A 13,992-nucleotide genomic window follows, 5' to 3' on the forward strand; every position below is an offset into this window, starting at 1 on the left:
ATGAAATGGTGATTGAATATCATCAACTAGTGTGGCAGAAAATCTTGTGGGGCTTGGAGTCATCTTGATGACAGTCTGCCTTGGCGTCAGTGTGATGATGTTGACCATTTTATGTTAGCATCTTTAGCTGTCTATGTTGAGGATGATTGCTGCCCATTGTTTTCAGCTAATGTATACTACACCAGACTGGTCCCCTGAATCCTCTTCATCATAGGAAAATTCACAATCCGGATCGTCAATAGCATCGCACACACACACACACACACACACACACACACACACACACACACAAACACAAACACACACACACACACACACACACACACACACACACACACAAAACACACACACACACACACACATGTACACACACACACACACACACACACCTAAATGGGTGTTGAAAGTCTCTGGGTCAAAATGACCCGCAACATCATCTTTGTATACAAACTCTGAACAGACATTCCACTACACATCAGTGTGCCCAGATTTTATGAACAAGTTCATGACCCTAAATGAGGAAATGTCATACAATTTCATGAAGAAAAAGATAGGTTAACCAGTATTTTGGTCAACACAAAAACGCAAATGGGTCAAATTGACCCTTAACATAATACGAGGGTTAACCCCAAACACTCCAGTGGAGCTGCTCAGTGGCCAGCAGATCAGACTGTGGTTGTACTGGGCAGCTTCCAGGTATGAATGTGGAACTGTGTGAATGTGATCAGGGCGTTCCTGCAAAAGAGAGGCTGCCTCTCAGTGAACCTCCCCTGAATAAATAAAGGTTAAATAATTCAAAAGACATAGGCAGCAATAAAGCAAAACTTGATCGATTAAATGCTCCTGGAGTTATCTTTCCGACCTTTACAAGTGAAACCGAAAGCTTCCCTGACCTTCAGTATCCAAATATTTACAACTATCTAATCAACTTTCCTTTGAAAGAGTCTTTGAAAGCCTACAAAAACCCAGAGGGATATAAATGGACGCAATCAGCTGGATTCGTGATGAATATTCAGCTCCATACGTGGGTTTAGCAATACTCAGCGTCCAGCAACCACTTTATCTGTGGATTGAGTCATAAACATGAACATTGTGATTAACAGTGGATGGGTTGTTGGTGAAATAATGTATAATTAATGAGAAAACCATTACTGTGAACAGAGCAGAACAGAGCCGCTGTCGGCTGCTGCTCCTGTGCGCATTTACGCATTGTCATCATGAGATGTGTTGCGTGTCTCACAGAAATAAAATGTGCATACAGGATTACGGCTGCATTGTTTTCATTAGATTCCTCTTGTCCTGAACAGACCTTTCCAAATTTGTGTTTTAAAAAAAATGATCTAATCACTTTGTCTGGTTGGCGGCGTCCGTCAGGCTGGCAGGCGGCAGATGCAGGCTGATGTCTCCGTGCGGAGAAAGGAGACGAGCTGTCAGATAGTTTATCCTGCAGTCTCGTCCCGCGCTAACAACCAGCTCACCACAGGCCTCATTCATCCGCTTCGTCAGCCTGCAGACAGCGGCTGGCAGCTCGTCAGTCTCTAAACAGAGGAAACAGTAGAACAGAACAGAGTGAAGCGCCTCAAACACTTCTCTCTCTGTGCTGTCCTCAAGTGCAGTATGTCCACAAAGAGACAAAAGCTTTTCAAAAACTCAACAGTTTAAAAAACCCGTAGCCAGAAGCTAGTACTGTACTCTAGTAGAAGTACTTATCAACTACTTTAGTTAGAGAACAAAAGCATCTACTGAAAAAAAAAATGAGTAGTAGCCAGTCAATCAGGAGTAGTTTATATCGTCAACGTTTCATTTAGGGGATTGCTCCGTTGCTGTCGGAAATTCCGCTGGATGTCCCTCATCATATCCGTCACCTTCCTCTTTCTTTGTGTTGGCGTTCTAAACTACGGTGGATTTGTGAGGACTATGGTTAACTGCTCCTCAGATCTCTGCAGGGTAAATCCAGACAGCTAGCTAGACTATCTGTCCAATCTGAGTTTTCTGTTGCACAACTAAAACAACCTTTGAACATACACATGTTCCACCAAAACAATTTCCTTCCCGAGGCTATTTTGCAGAGGCACTGTGGCTCTGTCCGGCACTTAGCACCGCCCAAGATGATTGTGATTGGTTTATAGAAATGTCAATAAACAAGAGCACATTGTTCTCCCATCCCAGAATGCTGTGTGGACTAGCCAGACTAACTTTCTAGTAACGTTAAACAAACAGTGTGCGCCGTTTGGCCGTTTTCCCTAGTAGCGGCTCTCATACACGTTCTCTTGTTCTCATACACGGGAAATCGACTGGCTACATTAACCACATAATTGGACATAACATATTATGCATATGCAGAGCAACTTCAACTTTAATCAATGAAGCTGGCTACATGGGCTTAGCTGTACTGCCTCCAGCTTGGCTGACATGCAGCGCTAAGTATTGCGTCATTTCCATTTGACGATGCCGATGTGTTGCTGATAGCGTCCAGCTGAGGTAGCTTGACACAGTTGATTTTTTCATATTGTCATTACAGTGGCTAATTATCCGCTTTACATTAAAACTGAGACAGTTCGATCAACTACTCATAGCTCTCTTCCTTTTTTCGGCGACTTTCTCGCTAATCCCAGTTCTGTTAGATACTTTAGTTTAGCAGTTAACGATGGCTTCTCTCTTTCTTCCTCTCCAGTGGCCCAATTATCCCCTAATCGTGTGTACGCACAGATACGTGCGTACGCAATGCGTAAGAACATTGCCACGTTAAATGTCGAATTTACCAATGTGCACTTACACTTAGGAATGTGTGTGAATATAAGCACAGCTCTGGCCATGCTTACAAACATAATCTAGTGGTAGAAAAGCGATACTACAAATAAAAGCATAGTATATAGTCAATATAGTCATAGTATGCAGTAAGCAATCAACATTTCCTGTGTTTCCTTTAATTAGAAAACACTCAATTAGTCATTTGTCTAGTTTTAAACAGACAAGTTGCCTAACTGGTGTCAAACCCTATAAAAGACAACTCTGATAAATGTTTGAAATATAGTCCAATGGCTTATCTTGTGTTATCGTAAGATTTGGCAATCAATGCACTCCACTGTGACGTGTTTTTTGGCCAATACTTTAATGTCAAATCTTTTTTTTTTTTCTGGGAGAGTTCTTTCCTCAGACCCAATGGAATTAACCGCATTGGCGATCTTCTCCCATGCAGCATTTTTTTTTCCATCCTTCGTAATTCCTCCTGCACTGAGGGAACCAAACAATATTTTTGGTTGGATTAAACCAGTGAACCAGTACCTCCATTTCTGTGTTTAAGAAGTTCCTTTTTGGCTTCTTTGCCATCTTTGCCATTATAATAATAATAATAATAATAATAATAATAATAATAATAATAATAAATTGAATTTATATAGCTCTTTTCAAAGACTCAAAGTTGCTTTACAGGGAAGGTAGATTATTGCGGTGAGGTAAAAACATTCATGTGGTTGATAAAGGGATCTGTTGTTACCATATATGGTTAACTGGAGACATTTCTGAATGCTATTGGCCTAAGCATGAATGAGCATGGTGGTTAAGAACAGGTGGGATTTATCAAGATTGATTACTTACTGATGTGCATACGATTGGCCTGCACACGGTTGATAAATACCGATTTTTTTTGTACTTAAGCACATACTAAATATAATTCATGAGACTTAATTTAGAACCTTTTCTATGTACCGTAGATGTGCGGTGCATCAAATGTTTAGCTATTCCTCTGCCGCCAACAGTGATCATTGTACTGTCAAACCACCCACTTCATGCAAAGGCCGATGAGGTGGTGGGGCGTTTTGAAGAAGCTGGACAGGAAGCTTGTGAAGTACCAAAAACTAGTGTTTATTAACAGAAAAAAAGCCATACTCAAACAACAGGCACAAACCGAACCCAGACTAATACAAAAAATACTTACACTGGGGCAAAATAACATCAAACTAACCAGCGACCTCACAGCAAGCTGCCAAGTCCTTTCTGTCTTCCCCTTCTTCTGAAGGCACTTTTAACCTCTAACCAGCCTCACCTAATTGGACCCTACCACCTGCACAGGTGATTAAATGGTGAGCTAAACTGAATGAACAACATTAACAATCTGGATCTGGAAAACACCATTACATGTAGATAGATTAGTTACTGCTGACATTTCTATTCATCTAGACGTGCACAACAATAAGCACCCCACATATATAAAAGTGTCATTCGCTGCAGAACAATCTTACCCGTTGTTCTACACTTTAGGAGTGCCCAGCCCCTCTCTGGTGAAAGGACCTAATCAAGCCCACCTGTATGCACTCCCCTTGATTAAGCTGGTGAGGTACTGACATCACAGGCAGAACCATAGCAAAAACAGTATGCAACCATGAACCCACTAAAAAGACCTATGTCAAATGATAAAGTAGCAAAAATAAAAACATTACATTGAAATTAAGGATTAAGCAGACACAAAACATTGTTAGTTTTGGGAACAGAGGCCAGTGAAAAGGAAGAAAGCCTTTTCACATTTCTTGGAGCCACATGTTTCTCCTGTATGTTTATGGTCTCTTATGTTATTCACTGATTACTATATTATGCACTGATATTGTATTTGGTGGGTGAGTTCACCGGGGTTTGGGCGTAAGTGATAACAGTATATTTGTTTGCTTCATCTGGTTGTTGGGCTTTAACAGAGAGGGGGTGAGCCTGTTGACCACACTCACGCACTTAATCGCAACACAAAGTAGCTTTACATTTGGTAACTGCAGTAGTAGTTGTATTTTACGTGGAGGAATAAATGATTGAAATTGCATATTCAGCACAGTGTTTTTCATCTCTGTTTAGTCCCTCACGGCAACACTTTTGTGTACTGCTTACAGCCGCAACAACATGTACATGTAATAACTGTGGGCTCCGCACAAGGGAAACTCAATGGTTAACATTAGCTGCCCAGTAGTTGGTGCTGACCTAATGTAGCTCCTGTTAGCCGTCCCCTGGCAGCAGCTGGGAAGCCAATGAGGCTGAGTGACTGTCCGAAAGCAGCACAGCCCGCCAGGTGTCAGATCCTTGGAAAGCGATGGTAAACGGTTTGTAATTAACATTAAGGATTTGAAATTCACTCATAACTCGTGCAGATTAACAGGGCTCAGCGGACGGATTTACTGCTCCACCAGAAACATCGCTGAATGAACAGTCTGGCGCAAATTCAATATAATTTTTTTTATAACATCTTAGTTCTGATAGTAAGTAAATTAAAATTGCTTTAATATCGGCATAGGAAAAACCCATGTGGAATTTGCATTTGTGAAAGGTGCATACATAAACATATTAAACATTATTATGAAACAAACAATAAATACAGAAAAACAAATATATATATATACATACAAAATAACTGTTGCATAAGAAAAAAGAGGCTGAAAGGCTGAGTGCAAAATTTGCAAAGAATATAAAGTATGTGCAATGGGCAGAAGTAAAGTCCAGGACGATGGTTAGTGCAAAATGTAGTGACTAGGGATGAGGGATGGGGGTGTTAAGAGTCAATGTAGGCCTATTGGAGGCTGTTTTATGTAGATATTGTTCTATGTAAAATCTTTTGGTGTGTATACTCATACTCCCTCTCTTCAGAGGATGATTCTTTTAGATTTGAATGGCCCCATCCCCTTCCCTCTATGTCACACTCAGAACAAACTTTACATTTTAGCTCTAGTATTGGTAAATCATCAATACATTATGTTGTTTGTTCTCTCCAATACCTTTAATATTATAGCTGTTATGAACACGGCAGCCTGTGGGGGACACAAATAGTACTGTTTTCCACTAGTACTCAAGCCATAGCCTCTAGAGGGCATTGCAGTAAAAATAAGGTAAGGACCGGCCTTAATGTCCTCACTTTGTAAAATGGCCCTCACTCCAAGGGTTAAAATGTCATGCCGGTCCTCACAATGATAGCCATACAAACATACACACACACACACACACATTATTGACCACGGTGGCACATTTATGCATAAATACTAGTTAAAGTGTTTGCTTTTGTATCAAAACTTTATTTATCAAACAAAAAGAATGCACCATTGAAATAACATTTCTATAAAAAAGGACCATGGGACTGTTCTACAGTGCATTACAAAACCAGCAATTGTATACAACATTGTGGATAGAAACTTCTTTACTTCATCATCATCACTATCATCATCCCATCATCATCTCCCCCCCCCCCCACACTGAAATGAACAAAATGTACACTCTTAAGTATTGCAGTCACTAAACTAATTTGGTTGTAATGACTCTAGGATTGGACATTTTCTTAAAAGGCCGAAGTCAAACTGTATTTACTCAGAGAAGTCCATCTGTCGGCCCCTCTGTCGAACAATCATGTTCTGGAAATGAAGTAATTGTCTGTGTGAGAGGAGATAAGGGCTGTTTTAATTTGGCCCCTTTCACCCAGATGAGATGAGGTCCAAATCATTTTTTTACTTCTTTTCTTCCCATTATTTTCTTTTTTCTTTTGGTAAGCCTTCGGCCTGAAACTGTCCGTGCTGGAGCTGACTAAGTCGATTTCACACCAACATCAGGACACTTTCAAAGTCAGCATATTCCAGACCAACTTCACTTGGTCTTTTTTTGACCGTGTAATTTGTCCCTTTTTGATCCTCAGTGGTTCGCACACAGGAGGGAAACACCCAAAGAAAGAAGTTAATGAAGTTGAGTTTCCCTTTGAAATGCAGAAGCCAAACCTCCCCAGTTTCCACCTTATCAGGTCTGGTTGGTGTTTCAGAGTTCCACACAGTCACCATAGCACACAGGAGTTCACAAGCCTTCACAGATAGAGGGCAAGGTTTTTTTTATTATTATAAAGGAACTTCCTGGTGTGTTTCTGCATGTTGTAGTACATTTACTACAAATTACATTTTACTAACTTGTAGACTAAAAGTTGGCTGTGATGGATATCTACTTTAAACAAGATTCTACAAAATCAAACTACATCTCCGCTGCCACCTTTGCCCAAATTAGGATTTCCTGGTTCCAGATGGCAGGTGAGGTGTAAAATCTATACCCCTTGCTTTAAAACATCACAGACCCTAGGGACACATCTGCCATTATATACATGTTATAATTAGAAAGGGTAACTGCATAGATGCCATCAATCTACATATTTCAGAGTGAAAATAAACAAGAGTGGGGGTGACTGTGTGTCCTCAGAGTGACCTAGTTTGGTGACAAACCATTTCAATGTTTCATTAAAGGTAGAATGAGTAGGATTTGCCGGTTGCAGTTTGTAAACACAACATTCAAATTTGGACCCTCAGAGTCACTCTCGTGTTGGAACAAGCCTTGTCCGCTTGCCGTTTTGCCTTGATATATTTGCTTGTTTCTGCACTGTGTCCGTCATTATAACTTCTTCTTGGATGTGTGGTTACAATTTGGCACCTGGTTGCTACGTTCTACACAAAGTTTTAGGGAAATCCTACTCATTGTGCCTTTAAGACATAATCTCTCTACAATATCATTTTGAAAAGTACTGAAACCTCTTAAGGCAACAAATCAGAAGAAAAGAAAAAAACTTAACAGCGCTTCAGTCCTCTTTTTCATTTTGTCCTTTGCTAAACTAAATTTACATTTGCAGAAATAGCACATGGTTATAAATAATAGTTTTAAAGAGCACTCGAAATAAAGTAATAATAATAATAATATATTAAATTTGATTATAAAAAGTTACTACTACTCTAGTGGAACTGTACACTGTAAAAAAGCAGTGTTCTATAGTTCTGCTTCAGCAACACTTTTCTCCACAGTAAAATATGTATGTAGAGCCTACAAGAAAAAACAATAAGGAAAAACCCTAACATCTGTCTGTTAGAGGCCGGGGTCAGACTGTGCCCTAACATCTGTCTGTTAGAGGCCGGGGTCAGACTGTGCCCTAACATCTGGCTGTTAGAGGCTGGGGTCAGACTGTGCCCTAACATCTGGCTGTTAGAGGCCAGTGAAGCCTTAGTATCGAGACGGAGACGAGAAGTTTGGTTTGAGATTCACTGTGTACATTTATCGGGGAAAAAATACATCCGGTGCTGATCTAAATGAAACAAAAGTGTACTTGCACTGGACAATGAAGTTGACTGTTTAATAACGTTGTGTTTTGAGGGGGAGTATTTCCTTTTGGGAGTATGGCCATTATGTCTTTGTTCTGGGATCAGCATACCAGTATTTTTTGGATGTTTCAGTTTATTAACTTCAAATCACATACTTGTACTTCACAATTTCCAAATCATCCCATCCGTTTTCAGATGAATTTACTCCCTTTGAGCAGCCATTGATTTCAGTCATTTCTATCAAAATGAACTGAGCAAATCTGCCGGGCAACATGTCTGCATTATTCCTGTCAAGGTTATGTTGCTGTTGTGTGGTGAGAAAGTATTTTTGATTTCCACACTAAAAACAAACACTTAAGTCTAGACGTGTTTGACATGTAGTGATGGAAAGCAGGTAGAGATTTGTAGAGTCTGCATGGGCTGGTCTTTGGTGCCAGGGGATCGAGTAGTGTTCAGGTTTAAATACAATGTTACTTCCCTGCCACTGTCTGGCAAAGAAATAACATTATCTAAAATTATGCAAAATGTTCCCTGTAAGATCTGCTATGAAATCTGATCATTGGCACAGACACAACCTGCTGCATGTCTGCACAGAATCAAGAATCCAAATTCCTGCTGTTTTGAAGGTGCTGTACTCGAAATACTAAAGTGGTCTGGGATTGCCTCCACACGGCTCTCACAAATAGAGCTCAACAGTGTGGTTCCGGAAGGAAAAAATCCCACATATTTTCTCAATAAGGATTGTGGGTAACATACAGGTCTCTACATAAGAGTGACATGACACAACGTTTATGACTTGTTTATAATGTTTATGACATGTTCATGACAGTGTCATGTCACTCTTATGTAGATACTGTCAAGTAAAGTGTAACCGGATTTTGATTATCAGCCATAATGTAAATTTAAACCATCTAGTAGACTGACCACGAGGTTGTGAAACCAAGGTTTCTGCTCCTGTTGAAGCCAAGTTCGTAGGAAATCAACCTCATTTTAAGAAAATTTTTAATTTGTTTTATTTGCTATCTTATGGAGGAATACTACACTACCCACAATCCTAAGCCTAACAGCGACATCTCTGATTGGTCCAACTCGCTGTTACCATGGAACCATACCCGTGAATGGCTAGAGCGAGCTTCTACCATTGAAGTCTATGATAGTTTCTGTACAGAGTCTTGTACCTTTTCCATTTTCAAAAAAAACCATTGCGCCGCATCAACTGTTTTATGGTCATGATTCATCTCGTAGCTGGTTGGCTTGGTTTCCAGACTTAAATCTCTTTATATAAGCAATTTTTTTAAACATCAATGGAACAATTGATGGAATGGAACCAGAGCTGTAAAAAAAGTGGGCGGTCACTGTTGAGCTCTATACCGAGGCTTCCCTCAGCATCTGATACCAAAGCACGAGGGACTCACATGCGCTGTTCTCATTTGAATCTGAGACTCAATGACTTATGACGATGGATGTTGATTTTACAGTGTGAGCCTGGATGACATTTTGATGGTCACACTGGCTGTTTCGTGGATGCGATCTGTAATATTTCAGGTACAGGACGATCCTTGTCATCAGTACATTCAGCATGTTTGATGTATCTGTTTCCAGACAGCTGTGGAGATGCTGCATCTATGCCACTGAAGTAAAGAACCAGTTGTCTCTTAGTTCTCTCTGTTTAAAAGGGACATGGGGCCTTTGGGAAAAGCCCTCAGCAGTGCAGAGCGTCTCATCTGTTCCTTGTGTGTCGGCTGCGCAGGAACAAATTAACATAACACAGAGCACATTTTTAAATTTCACAAAGACTTCAAATAAAGCAACTAAATACAGACAAAGACTAAATACAGAGAAAGAATAAAAAAAAATAACGCTATGGTAAAAAGTAAAGGCACGCAGGATGTCTTGTTTATCTCAGCAGCAGCAAAAACGAGGCAAATGAATCATGATAAATTCAATATTTGACACATTGTGGAATCGAGAGACGGTTAGCTGGTGTTTATGACCAGGGAATAACAGAATCAGATGTTTTGACGAATGACACATAATTAAAGTGAACGGTCAATTCAAATATCTATTGAAATAATCAGTTATTTTTGACAACTGCAGGGAAAATGGCATCCCAACAACAATCGTAATCAAGAGATGTGTGCTGCAATTAAAATGTCTGGAGCCAGGGTAACTTTGAAGCGTCTGCAAGTTTATTTTCATATAAATGAAATAAACTAATGGCTGCCCGCAAGGAAGGAATCAATCTAAGAAGCAATGGATGATTTCGAAAATAATCAGTAGTATGCTTATTTATGGGCTAAAATGTGTTTAACCCTCATTATTTCCTCTGCTTTCATCTTTCCTTCCCCTTCTGACACTGAAAATAAGAAATCTCTTGTGTCAACAGGCCATTTCATTTAGAAAGGACTGTCAAAGTAAGATTTTGTTTCTTTAAATCAAATTTCAGTCTCGGCCAGCAGTGTTGGATCATCCCATCTGTCTGCAGCTCTGCTCTGTTTTCCGAAAGGAGGAAAATAAGAGTGAACTGGAGAGAAGTATGAAAGCACTCGGCTCAGACTGGATGAATCTCCGAGAACACGCTGATGAGTTTGATCCCCAAACCGCCTGCTTGCTCTCTCGCTCTGTTCAGACGTTACCTTTCCATCCCCTTCCATCCATGGGACCCCCGCCCCCCCGGCACACAGCCGTAACAGCCCAGCAAGCGTGAGCTTGAATCATAATATTTGAAGCGGCGTTATAATGAATTCCCGGCCTCATTCCTCCGTGCCCTAGCTTGCACATACAAACCACCTCTGAATATCAATTCACCTTCTCTGCCTCCGCTCTCTGTCTCCCTCAGGCTTTTTCCTTTCATCACAGAAAGATAAAGAAAATTACAATATGGTGACTGGGTTGACACATTAAAATATGGAGCATACTGATGGCCTGCCCCCCCTCAGCTGATTAGTGAATCATTTGTCATTTTAAGCTCCTGCCTTTCTACGCACTCACAAAAACATCCCAACCCATTCATTCTCACACTAATTGTCCCAAATCAGATTTTTCTCTCCCGCTGTCAATACAAATCTAGTTGTTTTAAGGAACTGAAAGGCGGAGGCTCTCTGCTCCGCTGTCCCGATTGAACTCATGTTACAGACAACATCCTGAATCCATAACACTAAGCTTCGTTCCCTCATTGCAAATGTTTTCCTCATTCCACTTTTGAAAGTGAGTCAAACTAAAAATCGTACAAAACATTCCCTCCGTACTAATTAACACTTGTTTTTACACTATTAAGAGGCTGTATTTTATCAATTGTCATGGTGGCTCGTGCCCTTAAAAGTAGATCTCTGTTGAAATGTGTTTAATAAAACCTGATTTGAAAAAACAGTACTGACAGGACAGCAAATGTAAAAATATACTTTGTGGAATATGCATTATTTGTGTGTATGTTTTTGTTAATTTTTTTTCTTCTCGTTATTTTTGTATAAAAACGGAACACCCTGAAGTTAACTCAAAGTGAAGCTGGCGGTTTTGCAATTGTCCCATGTGGGCGATCAAGGTCGACAGAGGTACAAGTGTGTTTATCTCATGAAAAATAAATATGGATTCATCAAAAGCACACACTGACGTTCAGTAAAACACAAGCTGAAACTGCACAAAGTGAAAAAAATAAACACAGGTGGAGATCACTGTCATTATCATCTGCTACCCACAACCATCTGTAATAATAATAATAATAATAACAATAATTCCCAAAATAACTTGATTACTTATCCTGCTGCTGTAACACCTCCTTCACATTTCTTTTTCATCACAGTTACAACAAATTTCAAACTATTTGTTTTCTCAAGAAAACAAGATGATAGTTTAATGATCTTATAATTGAGATCGTGATTCAGAGATAACAGTTAATTAAATGTGTCCCAAAAGTCAACAACGTAGTCTTCATTTTGGAGACTGATTATCAAAAGCCCCCCCCCCCCCCGGGGGGGGCTGAAGGAAATTGTGAACGAGGGGTTAAGACCGAATTTGAATGAACACGTTTCTCAAAAGAACATATCACCGTATACCATATCAAGTCAATCTTCATTTGTCCAGGATGGGATGGGTCCTACCGATCCAAATCCAGATTTCTTATAACATGTGTTCCACACGGATCATCTTACTGCTTTTCATTGACTTCCAGTCCATGGTTGAGACTGAGACAGACTTGAACAAGGAGCAAAAACAAAGAAGGTTACAATAAGTTTTCCAAGATGAGAATTTGGCAACAACACAAGTCCTTGTAGGTAAATATTGGAGTACGTCTGGGTTAGGGAGAGTAAAGTCTTGATCAAGAGCAGCAACAGACTGTGGGAGTCTGTACAGTCCTGTAAGAGTAGTCAGCCGATCCAGGCGATTCAGACCGGTCTAGTAGGTTCTCACACTTGTTTCGAACCGGCCAAAATCAGTCTTAATCCCTTTTGTTTTTTGAAACCTCAGAATCCAGAGGTGAAATTGTTGCATGGGTTCTGAGTGAAAGTTGAAAGCTGTTTTGTTCGGAAAAGTAGGCATGAAATGCCAGAGAGGATCACCTTGTGTCACCACAACAGGCGACCTCCGATCCAAGTTAGAAAAAAAAATGTTTTGTTGAAACTTTGGTGGTTGAGGATGTGTTTTCTGTTTTTTACTGTAGGTTATGTTGGCATTTCAAACCATATACACATCCTTGTAACTGCACAAAGCTGGAATACCCAAACAAAAACCAAAAGACAAAAGGAATACTTCCAACAGCGATCATGAAAAATAAATGAGCTACAGTCACAGTAACTGAGTTGTGGCTAACTCAGTGAGGACGCTAATAAATACCACAAAGAAGAGAAACAGGAGGGATCTTATAACTTTGTCTTCTTTTTGTGTTTATCCCATCATCCTGTGTCATTAAGCTGAGGCGCTAGGCATTGGGTTTTTCTAGTTTTGTGTTTGAGGTTGAAGAGTCTAGAGGGGTTTCAGTTTGAACTCCTAAAGAAGCCCCTCCACCCTTGTCCTGTTCTTAAGAGTTTGATTCCCTTCTATCCTATCCCTGTCCCAAATAGTAGACACTACCTGAGACCAGTAGAAACCAAACAAACTCAACCCAGCACAGATGTAGGTCTGATTCCAAAGAGGCGTCTTCAAACTCAGATTGACCTGTTGCCGCTCTTAGCATATGGACAGCAGGTGACATCAAGGCTTGAAGAAGGTTTCCAGACAGGACCAAGGCTGAGGGCTGGGCTGGGCCGGTGTCAGGGGTTAGAAGGCGGAGCCAGTAATGGCGTTGAGCTGCTTCATCAGGCCTTCTAGACTGGCCATCTGCTCTGAAAGGTCGTCTTGCTCATAAACCTGAAAGAGAAGAAAAAACAAAAAAATAGAGCAGGTTACACAACTGTGAGCTTCATAAAAACCTGCCTGAAGATCGCTTTGGTTACTCTATAGATCAAGAACTTAGTTGGTTGACAGCTTCTGTGACAAAGCTGATATTACCTCTTGCTTCACAATAACAACCTTCCTGCCATTTGCCAGGGGAAAACGTTAAGCTTAACTAAGCAAAACACTTAATTCCAGCTCTGACAGCATGCCAAAGCAGAGGATCAGAAAACACTGAGGCTGCTGTCTGTTAGGTTAAGGTCAGAATCAAACTGTAGGGGTGAAACTCAACTCCTACAGCAACTACTAACTAACCACTTAGTGCTAAACACAATAAGCATTTGAAAAATTTCTCCTTTTTGGTAATTTGCAGGTCAAAATTCTTAATTTAGATGTTTAGGTAACATTGTTTAAACAGCATTTCAATTACTATATATCAATGTGAAGCAGATCCTAACTACACGCTGAAATACAGTAATTAAAATGCTGCTGAAACACTGGTTTTATGTAGGGCTCCCCCCTAAACATCGCTGATTTA

General features: G+C 40.3%; 1 protein-coding gene across 4 annotated transcripts in view; it reads right to left on the reverse strand.

The window, feature by feature from the left end:
- Positions 1 to 12,075: 12,075 nt before the first annotated feature.
- dcc (DCC netrin 1 receptor) overlaps positions 12,076 to 13,992 on the reverse strand; it is a 338,290-nt gene continuing 336,373 nt past the window's right edge. For all 4 annotated transcript variants that reach the window (XM_039780568.1, XM_039780567.1, XM_039780566.1 and 1 more), the window contains exon 29: positions 12,076 to 13,430. In XM_039780568.1, the coding sequence (XP_039636502.1) occupies positions 13,341 to 13,430 (90 nt within the window). In that variant the 3' untranslated portion in view covers positions 12,076 to 13,340. The remainder of the gene's footprint in view (positions 13,431 to 13,992) is intronic.

The sequence above is a fragment of the Perca fluviatilis genome, chromosome 17 (genome assembly GCF_010015445.1).
Source record: "Perca fluviatilis chromosome 17, GENO_Pfluv_1.0, whole genome shotgun sequence".
Taxonomy (NCBI): domain Eukaryota; kingdom Metazoa; phylum Chordata; class Actinopteri; order Perciformes; family Percidae; genus Perca; species Perca fluviatilis.